At 46.2% G+C, this 19,241-nt stretch overlaps 5 protein-coding genes across 5 annotated transcripts; 3 read left to right on the top strand and 2 right to left on the bottom strand.

Annotated features, from left to right (window-relative positions):
• Positions 1–495: 495 nt before the first annotated feature.
• On the top strand, positions 496–3,678 carry BKA55DRAFT_735279 (OPT oligopeptide transporter protein-domain-containing protein). Its single transcript, XM_046201295.1, has 5 exons — positions 496–784; positions 841–981; positions 1,031–1,112; positions 1,161–3,253; positions 3,301–3,678. The coding sequence occupies exons 1-5, from the start codon at positions 719–721 to the stop codon at positions 3,505–3,507; spliced, it is 2,589 nt and encodes an 862-aa protein (XP_046052935.1). The 5' UTR covers positions 496–718; the 3' UTR covers positions 3,508–3,678.
• BKA55DRAFT_560243 (uncharacterized protein) lies at positions 3,679–5,688 on the bottom strand. The gene has a single exon (XM_046192079.1). It carries the CDS (start codon positions 5,638–5,640, stop codon positions 3,703–3,705), a length of 1,938 nt encoding a protein of 645 aa, XP_046052934.1. The 5' UTR covers positions 5,641–5,688; the 3' UTR covers positions 3,679–3,702.
• A 6,788-nt stretch (positions 5,689–12,476) lies between these two features.
• Positions 12,477–13,780, top strand: BKA55DRAFT_504871 (concanavalin A-like lectin/glucanase domain-containing protein; the record flags this gene model as incomplete). The annotated part of the gene is made up of 2 exons (XM_046187134.1): positions 12,477–12,543; positions 12,594–13,780. The coding sequence occupies 2 exons, from the start codon at positions 12,477–12,479 to the stop codon at positions 13,778–13,780; spliced, it is 1,254 nt and encodes a 417-aa protein (XP_046052933.1).
• A 786-nt stretch (positions 13,781–14,566) lies between these two features.
• Positions 14,567–14,863, bottom strand: BKA55DRAFT_273748 (uncharacterized protein). Its single transcript, XM_046185481.1, has one exon. The coding sequence runs from the start codon at positions 14,783–14,785 to the stop codon at positions 14,618–14,620; it is 168 nt and encodes a 55-aa protein (XP_046052932.1). The 5' UTR covers positions 14,786–14,863; the 3' UTR covers positions 14,567–14,617.
• A 2,421-nt stretch (positions 14,864–17,284) lies between these two features.
• BKA55DRAFT_608544 (uncharacterized protein) lies at positions 17,285–19,127 on the top strand. Its single transcript, XM_046196623.1, has one exon. The coding sequence runs from the start codon at positions 17,413–17,415 to the stop codon at positions 18,841–18,843; it is 1,431 nt and encodes a 476-aa protein (XP_046052931.1). The 5' UTR covers positions 17,285–17,412; the 3' UTR covers positions 18,844–19,127.
• Positions 19,128–19,241: the final 114 nt, after the last annotated feature.

The following is a 19,241-nucleotide window of genomic DNA, read 5'->3' as shown; positions in this document are numbered from 1 at the left end:
TCTGTACGTAGGAAACTCTTGCCACTGGACGTGCAAACCCGTTGAAGTTGATGCGTTACTCCGTTTCGTTGCCAGAGGTCCCGCCATCTGTCTGTCAAACAGATGAATCACATGTCAGAAGAGAATATCGTGTGCCCAGGAAGTCTTGGTCGCTACTTTAAACTTCGTAGTAAACGAATAATTGGTGTTGAGGTAGAATATGTTAATAGGGCTGACCAATGCATGTTGAATGCGTTTATTCAGACTTAACAAGTCAAGTGGCAAACTTGGAGACTTGTGAAACAGTAGATCATTTATCAACGTTAATAATGGCACTGAGCTTAGTCAAATCACGTCAAGATGCAGTAAGCCTTATTGCAATGGATGGACAGCTGCATTGTATCGCCCACCGGTCAAGCCGAGATAAGCATGGTGGCTAAGCCCTGTGATCACCGGTTTAAGCTTATGGGCTAGCGGTTCATTGGTGTCTTATTTCTTGGCGATATCCTTCGGCGTCCAATCTATGCAAGGCGTTTCTTTCACCTCTTGAGGTAGAGCTGGACGTCATCCTCCAGGCTCGTGTTACAGCAATAAACGCATGCCGGCACTCGACTTATATCCGCCATAGTTAGTTCGGCTTCCTCAACCTTAAGCAGACGCTGCCAACTCTGCCAACTCTGCCAAAGAATATACTCGAATTTGCAGTGTTTATGTAAATCATTATTAATGTTTTGTGCCAATGGTGAAGATGATCCAGGGGTTGAAAAGTCCGTCAAGGACACCGGAGGTTGAGTTAACAGAAACGGTCAGTATCTGAGCTTCAATGCCAATATGTTTGCGCCGTTCTCACATTGTATACAGTCCTGTGGTAGCCAGTCTCCCGATTCTCAAGAGTCGATTGGGTATGAGCGTGGTTTTGAGAGAGATCTCGACGTAACTCAAGATGATTTGCTCGAAGCACGGGAGGTTGCGTCTACTTCATCTCTCGAAGATGTTCACAAAGTACGTTTGGATATCTGTTTAGGCTTGATGGGAACCTAACAGCTTCTAGACGATGAAGAAAATATATAAGCTTCATAAAAGAGATCCCAACTTTCCCCTTTCTGTCATTGAGAAAATTGAAGTATTCCTGAGTATGGCACCCTATAAGTATTTGACGATCGCGTACTCATATCGAACAGATATCGATGATATCCTACAATATCCAGAGCGTCACGAAGCTCTGATCCAAGAAATCAAGATCGAAGCAGCACTCATCACACACAACTCACCATATGCTGAAGTCAGAGCAATAGTCAGTAACCGCGATGACCCCAGCATGCCGTGCTCCACGATCCGTGCTTGGTTCGTGGGCCTCAGCTTCTCATGTGCTGTGTCCTTCATCAACAGCTTCTTCGAGATCCGTCAACCAATGATCAGTGTCAACACTGTTGTTCCTCAACTCTTGGCCTATCCCTTTGGGAAGTTTCTCGAGAAGATTCTTCCTGATATTGGTGTCACTGTGTTTGGTGTACGGCACAGTCTTAATCCTGGGCCCTTTAATAAGAAAGAACATATGCTGATTACCATCATGTCAAGTATATCGATGGGGACACCGTATACAAATTACATCGTTTGGATACAGTATCTTCCATTCTACTTCAATCAGCCTTACGCAATAAGTATCGGATACCAGATCTTGCTAGGTCTTTCCTCTAAGTTCATCGGTTATGGCCTTGCTGGTATCTGTAGACGCTTTCTCGTATATCCGTCATATTGTCTATGGCCAACAACATTGGTGTGTATCGCTTTAAATACGGCATTGCACGACGAAGCCGACATGCCCGTTCCTGGCCCGCTCAAGAAGATCTGGAACACATCCCGCTTCAAATTCTTCAGCATTGCGTTTGGAGCGATGTTTGCTTACTTTTGGCTTCCGAATTATCTATTCACGGGCCTGACTTGGTTCAGTTGGATGACTTGGATATCCCCGAACAACCGCGATCTAGCAACTATAACTGGGGGACACACAGGTCTCGGTCTCAATCCCTTCCCGACGTTCGACTGGAATATTGTCACGATGGGCTGTGACCCGCTCATGGTCCCATTCTTTACCACCTTCAACCTGTTCTGCGGTACAATGCTGTCCTTTTTTGTCATTCTAGGAGTCTACTACGGAAACGGCTACTACACATCTTATCTCCCTGTCAACTCAAACCGTGCATTCGATCATTTCGGTGGACTTTACAATGTCTCAGCTATTATAGATGAGCGTGGGATATTTGATCCCGAGAGATACGAGGCATACTCGCCTGCGTTTCTCACAGCGGCTCATCTCGGATCATACATGATGTTTTTCGCCATGTACACGGCTGCTCTCACTTATGGTGCGCTTTATCACCACCATCAAATAGCGTTAGGTTTCAAGAGCTTCATCAACAGCTTTCGACCTTCTAAGAAGGAGAACACAGAAGATGGGCAAGTGTCAGATGCGCACAATCGTCTTATGAAGACATATCGCGAAGTCCCCGAATGGTGGTACTTGGTATGTCTTGTGTTGGCCTTCATCATTGGAATCGTCGGCATTTCTCAATGGCCTACACACACTACACCAGCAGTTGTACCCTTTGGCATCGTTCTGAGTCTCATCTTTGTTGTACCAATTGGCATCATATCAGCGACCACAGGCATTGCCGTCCCGCTCAGCGTGATAGCCGAGTTTCTCGGGGGCTCCTTTGCCGAAGGAAACGCCATTGCATTGTGCTTCTTCAAGACATTTGGATACACGACTTGCGCCCAAGCCATATACTTCAGTGCAGATTTGAAGTTGGCACACTATATGAAGATACCTCCACGCTTCACTTTCTGGGCGCAGATGGTACCGACGCTTGTTTCCACATTCGTTTCTGTCGGTGTACTTCAGTATCAGATTCACTTGGAGGGTGTGTGTACGCCAAATGCGCCTTATCGCTTCACGTGCCCTGGTCTGAACAATTTCTTCACAGCTGCTGTGCTTTGGGGAACTATCGGGCCTAAGAAGCTCTTTGGCCCTGGAGGTCAGTATGTCGAGACCCTGGTAGGCTTTCCCTTTGGTGTCGCTTTGGTTCTGCTGTTTTGGTGGCTTGGGAGACAGTACCCAAATAACAAAATCATTCGAAGCACTCATCCTGTTGTTTTCCTTGGAGGCGGTATGGTTTGGGCGCCATATAACATCAGCTACATTTGGCCAGCTGTGCCGATTGGCTGGTTCTCTTGGATGTACATTAAGAAGCGATATCTCGCTTTCTGGGCAAAGGTAAGTTTACTGAGCAGCTTATGCAGTGATATCCTAACAACAAACAGTACAACTACATACTTTCGGCAGCTTTCTCGGTTGGCGTTGCTCTATCGGCGCTGATCATATTCTTTGCTTTACAATATAACGATATCAATCTAGACTGGTGGGGAAATAAAACCCCGTTCGAGGGATGCGATGGAACTCAGTCGTGTCTTCTCAAGACAGTTACTCCTGGAGAGTATTTTGGACCTCGATTAGGGAAGTTCCACTGAAAATAGGTTGGATTGACTTAGGTGTGTACCTATGGATAGGCAAAGTGACATTATGGAGAATAAGAATCGCTTGCGCAACGGGATCTTTATAGAAAAAAGTGTGCTAGTAACTCAGGTGGTATATACAAAATACAAAACGCCTCGCCTAAATATAAAAAACCCAACCCTCAAGAGCTTTATCTATGGCTCTTGCACCTAATAACCACATTCGTTCGGAGGCAGACAGTCCGGGTTAAAGCAAGACAAATCATACCACTGCCAAGGTGTATCATCCTCGTCATCACGCCCCTGAACCGCATCAACAAACTCACAGAAAGGCTGGTTCAAGTCATGCTCTCTGTAACCGTAAACAACAGCCTTGCACCCATCAAACTTAGCGCAGCTCTCTCCACACGCCTCGACACTGTCTGAGTCACCGTACCCAAGAACTTTTGCTTTCTTGCCGTTGCGATGGCCAGTATGACCGCAGTCTGCGGGGCTGGGCGGGTCGTTGCGAATGGTGTAGCGGAAGCAAGTTGGGCGCGGGGGAGGGGATGTGGTTGTTGAGCACTTGGTGGATGTCGTGCTTGAGAATGTTGTAGGAGACGATGTGGTGCATGGAGTGGAAGTTGGCGATGTGCTGGTTGAGATGGTGCATGGGGTGGTAGAAGATGCAGATGTTGATAAGCTTGATGAAAACTCAGAGCTGATCGTGGAAGTAGAGCAGGGTGATGATGTCGATGACGCATGAGATGTGATTGATGAATCCGACGTTGTGGTAGTTTCGCAAGGTGTTGTAGTGCTAGGTGACCCGGGATGAGATGTTGTGCTGGATAAAGTGGAAGAAGAAGTCTCGCACGGAGTGGTGGTAGAGGAAGCTTCAGATGTAGTTGACCCTGAAGACTGAGAGGTTGAAGTAGCAGAAGTGCTAGTCTCACTTGATGTCCAAGTGGAAGAGGTCTCGTATGATACTGTTGAGGTTGTGCTGGGGGTGGAAGTTGAAACTGCGGAACTACTTGTCTCGCTTGTTGAACTGGCGAAAGACTCAGACGATATTGTAGAGGATGTGCAAGGCACCGAAGAAGTTGAGCTCTCAGACATAAAAGAAGACTCGGAAGTTGTAGTCCCGCTAGTAGAGGCTGTAGAGCTTCCAGATGACGTTGACATATCAGAAATTGAGCAAGGCGAAGTAGTTCCCGAAGATTCTGTTGTCTTAGATGTCTCATATGTAGATGAGCTCCCTGTAGTGGAAGAAACCTCACTTGTAGCTGAGGATGCTTTAGATTTCTCGGAGCTGGTGCAAGGGAATGTTGTTTCCGATGACTCCGTCTTGGAGGTTTGACTGCTTGTTTCTGTTGTCCTACTTTCAGTTTCTGTAGAGCTGAGAGTAGAAGATTGTGACGTAGTGCTTGAAGAAGCTGTGGTGCCGTGTGTGACAGTGGTGCTCACTGTAGCTGAGCTGCTATGAGAGTTCGAAGAAGTCGACTCCGTTGTTGAATAAGATTTTGTAGTCGATGAAGCGGTGGTCACGCTCGTAGTCTCAGAATTTTTAGTTTCAGTATGTGATGTAGACGAAGCCCCAGAAGTTATAGAGAGTGTAGAAGTTTGAGTGCTGCTGGGACATGGAGTAGATGTAGTAGTATAAGTCTGGTGGGTTGTGCTAGAAGCACTGATAGTTGTTGAAAGAGTAGACGTTTTGGCCTCTGTTGTGGTACAGGTTTCCTTCGTGGTGATTGAAGTGTCCTTGGATTTTGTGATGTGACTGTTGGTTGTGGTAGTGACAGAGTATATAGAAGACAAGGAAGAAGTGCTGCATGGTATAATTGTGGTGCTCATGCAAGATCCATGAGAAGTTGTTGAAGACTTTCCAGTACTGATAGAGATAGTAGACTCAGTAGTAGAGGTCTTGGAATGAGTGGAAGATGCAGTGCTTGAGTCCAAAGTTGGACCATGAGAACTAGTAGAACTACCAGTGGCAGTTGAAGAAATGAGAGTTCCAGTCTTGGTGGCAGAAGACTGGGGTACAGGATATGTAGGCACACTGTAAGGTGGTACACTATAAGTTGGCGAGCGACGAGGTTTACAAGGCCCAGCCTGAACGTTAGCGATGCTTGAAGCAGCAAGCAAAAGAATGAATGACTTTGACCAGGCCATTTTGAAGAATTGAATGAGTGGATGTGAACCGGCACAATGAGCGAGTGGATAAAGGACTGACACTGCAACAAACAGCCCAACTTCCGCTTCTTATATATTGTATTCATATCAAGCTCGCTCTCTATGACACCAAACGACCTACATCATGTCCCTTCTAGAATAAATCCACCGTTTTATCACGTTTGCCCAAATCCGGCGTTTTCTCAGCCCAGACGTTACAAATAAAACGGCGCTCCCCAATAGAACGTCACCACCCCTGACGCTAGAAGCCAACGGTCCTAAACGCCACGATCTGCCCTTGGTGGCGTTAACATCTTCAACCGTTCTAACAGTTTAGCGGTCTCATGGTGTAAAACAGAGGCTTTAGACTTTCTCAGCGAGTGGGTATGACGCTATGGAGCGGTGTATCAAAGGAGCAAACGAAGTGGTTTCGCCTGGCAAGTTGCGGTGTAAGAGGTTGGTGGCGTAGCAGGATATAGGGACTGCCATTGCACACGTTGGGAAAAGTCGTCCGCCACTGAGTCCATAACGATGGTTTTGAATCGAGAGGTTGTTTCCACTTAGGTATTCTTTGGTCTTATGATGTGTTGAATTTGTCAAATGGAGGCTATAATGGGTCTTTTGTTTGGTAGTCAGGGGTCACAAGATGGGACTGGGCTGGAAAGGACGAACGTCAGAGCTAAGAACAGCCGAACAGAATCGGACATGTACAATCATGATTCATGTAGTTGCCATCTATAGTCTGCATGATCGTGACATGTTGTGACAGGCAGGGGTATCTGATCCGTTCCGCCGGGACTGAAGAGTTGATCGCACAGACAGGTCTCGGGATGTGACAACACTCTGCAGCTTGGCAGTAGTGACAGTGTTGTATCTTTAAAGAATACTTGGAAAAGAAAACAGGAAGACATTGTTATGTACTGCTCTCTAGTGTGTTAAAAAAGACGTCTCTCGTGAGCATACAAGCGAGTGTCATCGGTGTATCAGCAGCAAACAAGCCACGAGCTCTAGAGACACAACACGTCATGCAATGAAGCAAAAGATTCATCTGTCAGGAATGTTGATTCTGATAGTCTTCAAGGCTCAGTGGCTCATGGTCCTTGCTCATGCAGGACGGTCCGAAATCTCCAACCCTCCCGTCATCAACACCATCTTAGTTCATGCACAGCACAGACTGAAGGCGTCACAACACTCATAGTCTGTGTGCTATCAATACTAGTACCTTTAGTTACTGTGCCTTATGCAGCTGCTATCGAAGCTAGGCTACATGCAAGTGTGCAGTAGTCTCCGTCCCGAAAATCTGGTCTGCATGAGGCGGCGTCCAGCTTTCAGTCGGCAAGCCAAGCAGGAGATGTTCACAAGAACTAGCCTCCCAAAGATGCTGAGATATGGAGTATTGGAGAGGCTGTTGATTGGTAATACGTTGTGTGATTGATATCTGTCGACGTACTGATGCTTTCAGCCACCTGACGAAACCTGTCACGGCACTCGCTTGTAACACTGCCGCTGTCCTATCTACGCAGTGAAAACTTACTCAATTTGATCATCAATACTTTTTTAGCTAGTGAAAAGGTATCGTACTACATATATTGTGTAAGTATTCCTGTTATCCTACACCGAGTTCTTCAGCTACCGGTCCAATGTATCTAGTGCGTTCGATGAGCGATGCGGTGCTCTTTGAGAAATACACCACGTTGAAACCTTAGGGAAATGATTTCGTTCATAATTTATGTATTGAAATGTCGTTTTAAATACGTATTATCTTTATGAGTGAAGTAATATGGTTTGACCTCTCCTTAAAAGTGATTGAGTGATCTTGCTTCTGACTTAGTCATGATATGACCGAAATTCATTGCCCGCGGTGCTTTGTTTCTTTGTTTCATTTTTTTTTTTTTTTTTTTTTTCAAGGCATCGTTACCATTCAGATCTTCTCTACTCGGATGTAGTCGTGTAGGAAGTTCCTAGCCTCCTATATAGTCCAGAGCTCAAGACTCCGAAAGAATGCCTCTCAGCAACATCAATCGAGCCAACATCATCCGATGTACCGGTAATAATCGTACACGGAATTCGAGCTCATTAATTTCATGTATAAATAGACTGACACTCATACTACATTGTCTAAGCGAAATGTCTGGCGCACTACAAATCTACCGTAACATCGTAATTTTGTGCATAGCTACTATTTGTAGTCCCAAGACACTCCTCTGATGAAGATTACAAACAGATCCGTGAATGAAGGCACTGGCACTGATGACGAATATCAACAGTGATATCGAAGCTACTACAAATATATGTTCAATACTATTTACATATGATGGCCTCCGTTGCCATCAGGTATAAGGAAAGCCTTGTCTGGCGTACCCAAGAGCGATGCAACAATACACGATGTCTCGTATCGACTGCTTGACGAACTTTAATCATACTTTCGGATGAATGAGCATTAGCTTCTCAGCTCAGTTCAGTGCAACATAGAACGGTGCAACCTTACCATGATTGTCGTTTCCCGCCGTTGTATCAACCATCATTGCAGATCATATAAATTAAGGGATGTTACGTTGATGTTACTTCAAGCTGGCTCTCGACCACTGTTAAGTGACACAACTACACACTCACAATTATATGCCAAACTTTCATGTCCTTCACTCCAGCTGTTTTCCTTACAGGCAGAGGCGCCGTGCAACTCACTGCATCCGTATCTTCGACAGGAGTTTTCGAACTTTAGGGTAGCAAGTTATAAATGAAGATTCACTAGAGCCATCGCTATACGACGCACTATTCGGTGATGTAGTTATTGCTCTAATGATTGGAGCGGTAGCGTATACTTCACATTTAGGAATACTAAGGGTTCCAGAATAACACTAGGCCGAACTGTCACATTCATGCATCGTATGACCCGAGACAGCTATGGTCCTTCCTTTTTTGTAAGCGGAAGTCCAATGAGAGAGAGACTGGGGTAACGGATTGGTTGCCCGAAGTGAGGTTCCTTAACATTAATGAAATGAGGGTTTCGCATAATCACGGTTTCAGATAGATATCCCTTGACATGATATGATATCCTGGCCAAACAGCAGCCTGTGTCGAATGCGATACTGAGAAGGAGATGATACGAGGTGGTTTCGTCTCAGGTTACGAGTGCATGATTTCGAATAATAATTGAATCCTTCACGATGACATATTCAGCTTCAAAGCACTGACATGGGAAAAATCAATATGGAACATGATTTCACTAGGGCTGCATTTATTGAAGACTGTGTGTTAAGATCACCCGTCAGGGTTAAAGTGACAGGCAAGGTATTGGGTGTCAATGTCAATCATCTGGTGGGGAGGACCACAATGAGTTGAAAATATGGGGTTTTCGGACATCGGCTCTGTAATGAGGTCACCGGCCGAGCAGCTAGACGAGAAGCTGAATTGAATGATGAAAACATCACAGTAAAGAACGGAAGGGAACCGTGAAGGAACAGATACACGAGGTAGGAACCAGAAACGTCGAGAAAACCGAGATGATAGACATGTTCATGTCGATCACCTCGTGTCGGTGTAAATCAACGTGAAGAAAGTGGAAAACGTTAATCATTCGAATGGGGGAGAAAATACCGCGCGTCAGAACTCCCTTTGCTGAAGGGCAATCAATACTTCGATTGGATGGTTCGATGAACATCTCGAGACTCTGAAACTCAGGGTTAGTTTTGGACCAAGGGGGGCTTCGGCTTGGCACTGTGAGGAGAGTAAGGATCTGAGATAGACGGATGTGATGAGCAGAAGCAAAAGACAGGGCTTGAAATGAGGATTTGCAAAACATTCTTTTGTTGGGATGATGTTATCATGGTCCTGAGTCTGTCCGTCGTCTGTTGAGTTGAGTGAGTGAATTTGGAACACCGAGGTGATGAAAATTATCAGCCAATTTGGCATGACGCAGTTTCACTTGGCTGTATCGTACAAGGACATGTCTTATGCAAGCGGACAGAATGTCTCGCTCAAGATGATATATGCGACAGAGTGAAACAGAGGATTGAGAAGTCAGAAACAAATCAGAGAACAAGATGGACTTATAGGATCATACAATGATAAAACCTTAATAATGCAATTAATTAATGGCAGGCACAGGCATAACCCGCCCGCAATGACATTCAATGATCTTTCATCCCTCCTTCAGGGATCATCAAGCGCCCCCCCAGATCGAGCGTTGCAACGAGAGGGGCGGCAGGGCCTTTGATTCGAGCTCAAAGGCCCGGCTTGACCTAAACTCTTTGGAGGCCTAGAGCCCTGAGTGGTCATATGAGCGAGTAACTAAGCGGCAATTGGGCTGGGCGAGAATGCTCCCCTAACAAAAAATGGCCGACGGGACTGCCAAGGGCTAACTCAGGTAGGCCAAGGTGAAGAATAAAATTAGAACACGTTATCGAACTACGGACAGAGGCGATATCATGTGGCGGGCTGAGCCCAAAATTGTCCGGTGCAGTCCAGTATCATTGGTGTGTTATGCTTTGCTTTAGCTCTAGACCTCGTGATGAGGCTCGTGTCTTTTTCTCTTAGGGTTTTTGCTACATTTCTTTTTGCAACGTTACTGCTACTGTGCCAACATGGATTGACCAGACCAAGTGGGAAATAGTGACGTCGAGGCGGGTCAGAATCTAGTCTTTGATCATTGAACCATTCTATTTTGTTCTGGATCAACACGGACTCTCGGGAAAGATGGAGAAGAGACGAGCAGATGAAAGATGGAGAATGCATGCATGGGTTGATGGAAATTCGGCAATGAACCGGCTCAAGCGAGGGTGAATGTCCCTCTGACTACAGGGCAGGGCAGAAGCAATAGACACCATTGCCCTTGGCTTATCGCTTTGATAGTGCCAATGTTTGACCAAGAGAAGCAATTTGGGGGAATACGATGCGTAATCTGATACCCCAACCCAACAGTGAGTGAGTGAGTGACTTGGGCCTTGGGGTGCTTACTGCTAGTGACATACGCCAAGCAGACTATCTTGGTGTAATCTCGTGTTGCTTCTGTTACGGTCCATATCGAGAACGACCCAATTCAGTCTGTGAGTTCTCAAAAATACAGAACAACGCTGAGTGGAGGATGTGGAGGATTGCTAGTCAAACCAAAACCCTGGGACACTCTCCCTGCCATGCATGAACCAGATGCTGTGCGACACTTTCTGACAAGTTGACTCGAGAGGTGCAGCTCCAGCTCTTTCAGGGGTCCAGACTAGGCCGGAATAGCTCGAGATAGTCTGCGCCTCTCGTCTGGCATTACCCACCCTTTTCCATCCTGTCTCTGCCCATGCCATGGCCCCCTGTTCCCCCATTTCCCTTATCAGCACAAGGCGAAGGGCTAACGGAAAACTTGCCGAGCAATTCAATATCGTTACGAATCGTCAAATGAATCTGCATGTCTGTAAAAGGTTGGGGGGAGAGGGCTCGTATTTTTAGCCCGCTGTTGGAATTTTGGTAGTTATTTCCAGCCTCTGCCATGACTTTTTCCGAAACCAGACATTGAGGGAGTTTGACTTACGAATCTCGAGACGGTGCGTGTCAGAACAGGGTGATCGTCAGGAACTGCGTGCCTCTGACTGGCTGAACGAGTTCTGCTTAGGGAAAAGACTTGTCTACAGCTTCGTCATCGTAACATTCACACTCAAACTCGAATAAACAATTTTTTATAAAAAACAAAAATGATCTGAGAATTATACGAAAACTACAAACGTCATAGTTCGTTGATCTCCAGTGCCTCTCCACTCATTGCTACAGTCACAGCAGATCTCAACGGGTTGTTGCTCGAGTCCGCAGTGACTGATTGACATGGGGATCGACTTTTACCAAGAGGCTAAGAGTTATCGGTACGGGATATTGGCCATGTGAGAATTCGTATTGTGTCCAAGTGTGGATGCGAATTAGCTCAGGCGACCAAAAGCCAAGATTCAGTTTGCCGCAGTGATTCATCTCGCCAGTTTAGGTGATGCTATCTAAGAATTGTCACTCGGATGCACTGAACGGTAGATCGGCATCTCGTAGTGGGCTTTTCGAGCGAGTGCTTTGTGTTGATGCTGTGTTATCCTAGCCACAAAGAAAGTGGCTTACATCAATCAACTGTCAGCTTTTTCCAGAAGGCCCCCTCGCTACTGTACAATTTCTCATCAGCAACTAATAAGCACCTAAACTCACTGGCTCACAGTGAAAACCGCCGGTTCTGGATCGTGGCGGTTTTTTTTTTTGTCTCAGCCGCCAACTGCCTAACGCCTAGAAATGTCTTGTTCTTGGGTGAATCATGTCTCGCTCGAAACCGGAATCTCAGTGGAAAAGCCCATGTCCTGTGGCATGACAGGGGCACATGGATCAACAACGAGCCCCTAGCTGCCCCTAAGACAAACTTGGCAAGCTCCAGAGCTCGGCTTCCCTTGGCTGTCAGGGTCAGGGGTTGAGGCTCCTCCAGATCCACCCGGACCCGAAGCGCCTCTAGTCTAGAGACGTCTCTAGTCGTCTACAGGCGCCGAGACAGAGGGAGGGCGCTGCCATTAAAACATCACCGTCTCCATTCACTGACCTGAACCTCTTCCTCTCTCAGTTTCACTATCTTCATACCTTTTAATACCTCTTCACCTGCTTCAAGTAACCTCCGTTTACTCTCTTTTGCTTGCTATTATACTCTCGCTCAGGTATATACCCAAACCTATTACACATACAACTTACAAGTGGTCGTCATTCCATCACTCAAGACACCTCTTGATAACAACTCAACAATTTGAGATTTAAATATACTACAAGCATACAACAGCAATCACACATCACAGATACACGATACAATGTTCTCAAAAGCTTTCACTACTGCCGCCATGGCTCTTGCCTGTGCTGGTATGGTTTCTGCTCAGACCTTCACTGACTGCAACCCATTGAAGAAGAGTGAGTGAGCTTTTGATACAGATAACTGACAGACACTGACATTATCACAGCTTGCCCTGCTGACCCTGCTTTTGGCGATAACGAGGTCGACTGCGACTTGGCCAAGGGTGCATGTGATGCCTTCCACGGCATGATTGGAACCGAACTCAAGTACAGCGACCGTGGTGCTCTATTCCGCATCAACAAGGAGTCCGATGCTCCTACAATTCGATCCGACAATTACCTCTTCTTTGGCCGTGTCGATGTTGTTGTCCAGGCTGCTAAGGGCCAGGGCATCGTTACTTCCGCCGTCCTCCAGTCTGATGATCTCGACGAGGTTGACTGGGAGTGGGTTGGTGGTGACGATGCTCAGGTCCAGTCCAACTACTTCAGCAAGGGCGACACCACCACATACGACCGTGCTCAGTACCATCCCGTTGCTGCTCCTCTTACCACTACTCACAAGTACTCCATTGAGTGGACTTCCACCAAGATCGACTGGCTCATTGATGATGCCGTTGTCCGAACTCTGAACGCTGCTGATGCTAAGGGTGCTGCTGGTTTCCCCCAGACCCCTATGCAGGTTAAGCTTGGTACTTGGGTTGCTGGTGGAAAGAACAGCAACGAGGGTACCCGAGAGTGGGCTGGTGGCTACACCAACTTCGATGATGCCCCCTTTGATGCCTACTACCGCAGCGTGACCATCATTGACTACGCTGGAAAGGACGCCCCTGGCCAGAACAAGGGTGCTAAGCAGTACCTCTATACTGACAAGACCGGTGACTGGACCAGCATCAAGGTTGAGAAGACGTCTTCCGACAACGACGACGACAAGACCAGCACCAGCACCACTGTCTCCAAGGCTTCCAAGACCACCAAGACTGCTGAGCCTACCAAGACCAAGACTGCCGAGGCCACCACCTCCGCAGTGGAGACCACCAGCGCCGAGGAGTCCAAGACCAAGACCGCTGAGAAGGAGTCCAAGACTGAGTCTGCCAAGGAGACCAAGACCTCTGAGGTCGCTACCACCTTTGCCACTGCTACCAGCACCAAGGCCGAGGCTACTGCCACAGCCACTGAGGGTTCCGGATCCGAGTCTGGCGCTGACTCGGATGCCGGAGCTGCCACAGCCACTGGCTCTGGTGCTTCTCCCACTGAGCCCGCTACCACTCCCGTTCCCGTCAACTCTGGCTCTCGCATGGCCGGTAACATCGTTGCCGCCTTCGCTGGCCTCATGGTTGCCCAGATCCTCATCTAGATCTTCACTTCTGCTTCTACAATTACTTCTTTCGGGGTCACTGTAAGCATGTAGAGTTACACAACCTACATGCGGAAAGCAGACCATTCTAATTACCTTACTTCGAGTCGATCCTTACATGCTTGCCAAGGCAACCCAACCTTTTCATCACTCGGAAGTATTTTTTGGAATGAGGGAGACTTCATGACAAAGAAAGAGACGGGCAAAGGAAAAAGAAAACGCTAGAAAAATCATAACAAAAACAACACACATGGGAAAAGGGCTCTTGGCAAGCAAACATCACGTTTTTGAACAACAAACCTAGCGATTTTTAATAAGGACCTGCTCTCTTGAGCCCCGCCGAGACGAACGAAACTTGGCTTCAAGCCAAGCGTCTTGGCTCAATTTCGCCTTCCTGCTTGGGAGGGGAATTATGCACAGGGCATATGATGGATGAGCTTGTGATTTTTTGTACGAAAGCTTCAACTAGAGATGGACTATGACACATTGACAGAGGAAGACATGGCTTGGATGAATTACTACTTTGAATTGGATTGGATGACGCATTGCATATTATTAGATGCCACTTTTTTACGCACGATACCTTTTGCAGATAGAATCTGTTTTTTGAATGGAATAGAAGCAGCATATTTTGCTGAAAACATATTGACTTGTTTACTTTTGGTGATGTTCTTCGATGCAGGTGGGAGATTGAAAGAGTCTGGGCTGCATTCAGCCAAGCTGTTGGCAGCTTGTATTGGAGGGTTGTACATATGCAGAAGAAAGGGTGATATGCAAGGGCCGTGTAACAAAGAGGAGGTGTCATCAAGGGAGTAACACCCAAGATATTGCCAATGGTCAAAGAGCAAACGCCAAGACTACCGATCTGCTGAGTTGAGAATTTGGCGTACGCGTAATCTTGAGCTTATCTATGATCGTCAACTTGAGGGAAATTAGAGTGCTTGGCTGATTGTTTGGGCTGTGAGGGTGTGTTGGAAATGCGGCTGGCTGAAGGGAGTGAGACATGGCTGTTGTTGTTTTTGGTTGAGCCGCATATTTTACTGGAAGTGCTTCCAATTGGGTCTCATTTATTCGACGTCTTTGCTTCTGGTGCTAAGATCACGATTGCTCAGGTGTGAAAGTGTAAGCTGACAGCTGCACAATTACACTGCATCCATGCATGATTCAAGGTTTATCGCAAAAGGGATAAGCGCAAGGATTCCCCGTGTGGGTGGAGCGGATATGCAGGTACCCAAAAGGCTATCGCCATTCAGTATAAAAGCTCACTTGCATCCCTGCAACGTACCCGAAACTTACACCAGATATTCCCTTTCAAGGTGGCATAGAAATCAAGAGCTGATCCCTTATAAGCCGCCATTATCTGCAGTGCTTTCAAGACAGTCGACTAGAGATGAATCGTCTAGTTGGGAAGGGCTGGTGAGTAGACACAGCTGAACTCACTACCCCGGAATTCTAGGCTATTCTCTCACCTTTATGCTGCCAAGGCCATGTGTTCTAATCGTGCCGATTTTCTTTTTTAAACCTTAGTTGTGTCAGAAATCTGCTTGCTTTTCATTTAGTTTACCTAGCATTCCTCTAAAATTTATCTAATATTTAAGATTTTTAATATATTAATTATACGAAGACTACGTACTATATATATCTAAGATGAGCACAGCTTTATTTAGTATAAAACTCCCTGCCATCTTAAATATTTACACTGCTCATATAGTATATAAACCTAGATAATTATAAGTGGCATTACTGCTTTCCTAAGGTCTTACGAAAGTGGTTCCAGACTGGCGAGGTTAACACTCCTAATATCACAGAGGGATAATGCAACTGTTGAACATCTACTGGTCTATACAGCTTTAGGCAAGAGTGGTTGCTTCCATATTGAAGTGACTGGCACTGGAGATCAAGCAGGAGATCTAATCTCCCGGCTCCTTGAAATAGCATAGTATCAAGGCAATGGACTGATGTCTGGGGGTTTGATGCCTACCTTCTTTACATGTCTCCTGAACGCCCCTTTTCAACAAACAGCTCTACCTTAACCATTAAATAATGTTTATTCCATACCCAGTGTTGCTCAACTCGGATGGTTAATGGCAGTCCTAGCTCCCATTAGATACCAGTCCAAAAAACGCTGGCTGAACTCCTGAACAATCATTACTTCATCGTCGACCACTTTTGACATCACAACCGATGCATCAAAAGCCAAAAAGAAGACAAACCCATAAAATCGAACGCATAGCCCTGGCAAAAACGCGAGCTGATGGTACGCCTACAGCGACAGTGGTCTAGCCTCAACTGGGCCCTTCACTTTGCGTGCGCAACTGCTGGACTGCTATACCATACCGCTCGAGGTACCTGTTGTACTTTCACTCTCATTACTTTTGACTTATATAGGTCTAGCATTTCATACTCCATCCACTTCAGAGAATGGAAGTTGGTTGGCTTGATATATGATCTTTTGCTCAAAAGGAGAATGCATGACGGATTAACACATTAAAGATGATACAAATCTAGCGTATTATCTTCTCTGGTAACTTCATCTTAGGAAACTCCTGTTCTGCTTCTTTCCTGTGTAGTTTCACGCAGAAAACCAGCCTTGTGCTGTGAATCGCATTATCCGACGATGAATTGACGTTGATGAGCCAGGAGTCATCTCCGAGACTCTCTGAAAGATAATCACAATCCTAGCGAGCACTGTTATCTTAGTTTGATGTGTATTAGAATAGACTATAGTAATAACTGTGGCAAATTTTGCATCTAGAGGGGTCTTGAGGAGATTCGAAGCTGAGCTGACAAGTATCGCAAGCCAGGGCTGCATGGAAATAGGAGCATCATGAATCTACCAACGTCGACTACTCAGTTCCTGCCGCTGCCATCGACAGCGGCCTTAAAGACTACAATGATTCTAGTTTAATACTCAATATAACCACTGGATCAGTGTACTAAGCACCTACTTCTCATGCTAGACAAGCTCGATACCTCTATTACACTTAACAGTATTGTAAGCACAAGTATAAGCGGTAGTTCTGAGATCTGCCAGAGATTAAACGATTATGTCTTAAAAAGAAGAGCATTGGCTCCCGAATCTTGATATATCGAGCTATTTTAGGCAGAAGAGACGAGAAACAAAGGAGGCCAACGACAAAGTGACAGAAGACGAAAGAGAGACACTTGCTAGAAGGGCTCTTCTATCAGAAGATGTTGCTCTAAAATGAATTATGCTCGGAAATGGCGGATCTTCGAACTCATTTGTTTGTTTGGTATTCCTTGGGGCCGATTGGCAACCCCGTTGATGCAACAACAGTCTTTCTGGTTACACATCTACACCACAAAACTCGATAAACTTTCAGTAGTGTATCAAGGTAATATTCTCAGGTAGAAATAGATTCTTATGAATGGACATGAATTCATGTCTGGGAATACCATTTGCTGGCGACCCAATTCCGTATCAGTGGAGAACTCGACTCAGCTGAAAGTTAGTGAGGGGTCATTCATCGGCGAAGACTCATCCTTATTTCGACGCAGCTTTGCAATTATTAACAACTGCAGCATCGTATATTCTGTCCAACCTGTTTGATATCAGAAAAGAAGCAATTTTATGTTCATTTAAGCTTTATAGTTTACCGCAAATCAGCATAATGTCATCTCGCCCGCAGTTCTTTCATCTTCCCAACTCACCATCGTGTCGCATACTCGACCGCTTCAGTGATCTTCCCGACGATGCAGAAGTCGAAGAAGATGAGAATGGTCAGATCCCATTTTGGCCGCTACTAAAACACCTTCTCTGCACTCCCGTGTCAAGTATTGCGCAGCTGATTGATCGGCTACAAACAATTGCCGCCAACGCAGAGACATGTCAAAATAATGACTATGGGTCTCTAAACGAGTTTCTTACACAGCAAGGAGAGACTAAGACACTTGATAACATCTGGCCTAAGATTCGCGATATTGCACTAACACTTCCGACTTATTTCCCAAGTGGTCAGCTTGAGCTTCTTCAGCCAAGACGTCCACTTCGTCTGACCCGTGGTCAAGTTGCTTGCCTTGTGGCGCATCAACTCCTCTGTTCGTTGACACCTCAAAGAGATGAAGATGGCTATCGGGATCTGGGCATATGGTTCTCATCCGAGCAGCGACATCCCACTGCAGTACAGATGTACTTGGAAGCTCTGTTTAAGTATTTCGAGAGTATACCTGAAGTTAGCGCTCTTCTGGAAGATCATCAAGCTATGCCCAACGAGGCACATGATGCTGTCATGTATGAACTTCATCAAGGAAAGCCAGTCTTATCAGAGGCTGCGAAATTGGTAAAACTACACGTGAACTACCTGGACGCCCACACATCAGATACACATAATCCAGAGTTTCAAGGTGAAGGAGGAGCTGCTGTTGTATCTTCCAACAAGGTTATCGGATTCGGTCAATCTGCTACACAGGAAGAAATATTCGTTGGAATTGCTCCTGAGGCTTACCCCGTGGTATTGGTTGCGCCTCATCTCACAGACGATACAGTCATTACTGTCTCTGGCGCGAGAGCAATGGTTGATATGAAGGGTCAAAGACGTGTTATTGAATGGAAGATACGCCCCACACCGCCATCAGATGACTTCTCAGGTTGGAAGAAATCATGGAGGGGAGGACGTCTGATCTTCATGGACGCTTTGGAGATGGACATGCTTGACCACTTAGAGAACGATGGACTACCCGACCTAACTGCTGAGAACATTGATCGCGAAATCAACAAGGCAGCAAATGGGTTTTCATCCTATAAAGGAAATTCCGTCTTCACTGGACTCTGGGGCTGTGGCGCCTTTGGAGGTGACCCAGGGATGAAACTCATGGTACTATGGCTCGCAGCAGGGGCAGCAAATGTTGAGCTGAATCTGATGCTTGGGCCCGGAGAACATGATCTGGGAAGAAAAATGGAGGAGGTAGTCAAGGCTTGCGAAGATTTGACCGCAAGTGGCGCGCGCGAGCTGCTATCAAGAGTTCCTGGAGACTTGCGCCGTGAAGAAATCTTGGAATGGATTGCGAACGAGGCGTCAGGGGCTCATCATCGCACATGTTGACGGCCAGGGGAATCATGATCTTGTCAGCCGAGGTTGAGAAAGAAAAGGCTCATTAGAAATCTTACCATAAAGACCAAACCGAACCCATTGGCGGACTATTACCTGAAGCATTTGAGGGGTGGGCCTTGATAACCGCGTATAATCACAGTCATTGTACAAATTCCGAGTATATCGGGCTGTGGGAGAAGTCCGAATTATTTTTGGCTTCTATGGAAACTCTTGTTTCCCAGATCGTATGTTGTCAAGGCCAAAGAAAGAAACACTGGACTGCAATTGAAGCGAATCTTAGTTCTCATTAGGAAGAGACCTTGTATCGAGAGAATCATGGGATGATCCTAACTATGACCTTGACATGAACATCAAGATCTACATACAAATCCTTCCTATATTGAGTACGA

The sequence above is a fragment of the Fusarium redolens genome (assembly GCF_020744475.1).
Source record: "Fusarium redolens strain MPI-CAGE-AT-0023 chromosome Unknown BKA55scaffold_4, whole genome shotgun sequence".
NCBI lineage: Eukaryota > Fungi > Ascomycota > Sordariomycetes > Hypocreales > Nectriaceae > Fusarium > Fusarium redolens.
Note: the sequence above shows the minus strand (reverse complement) of the source record. Positions and strands in the feature narration are given on the sequence as shown.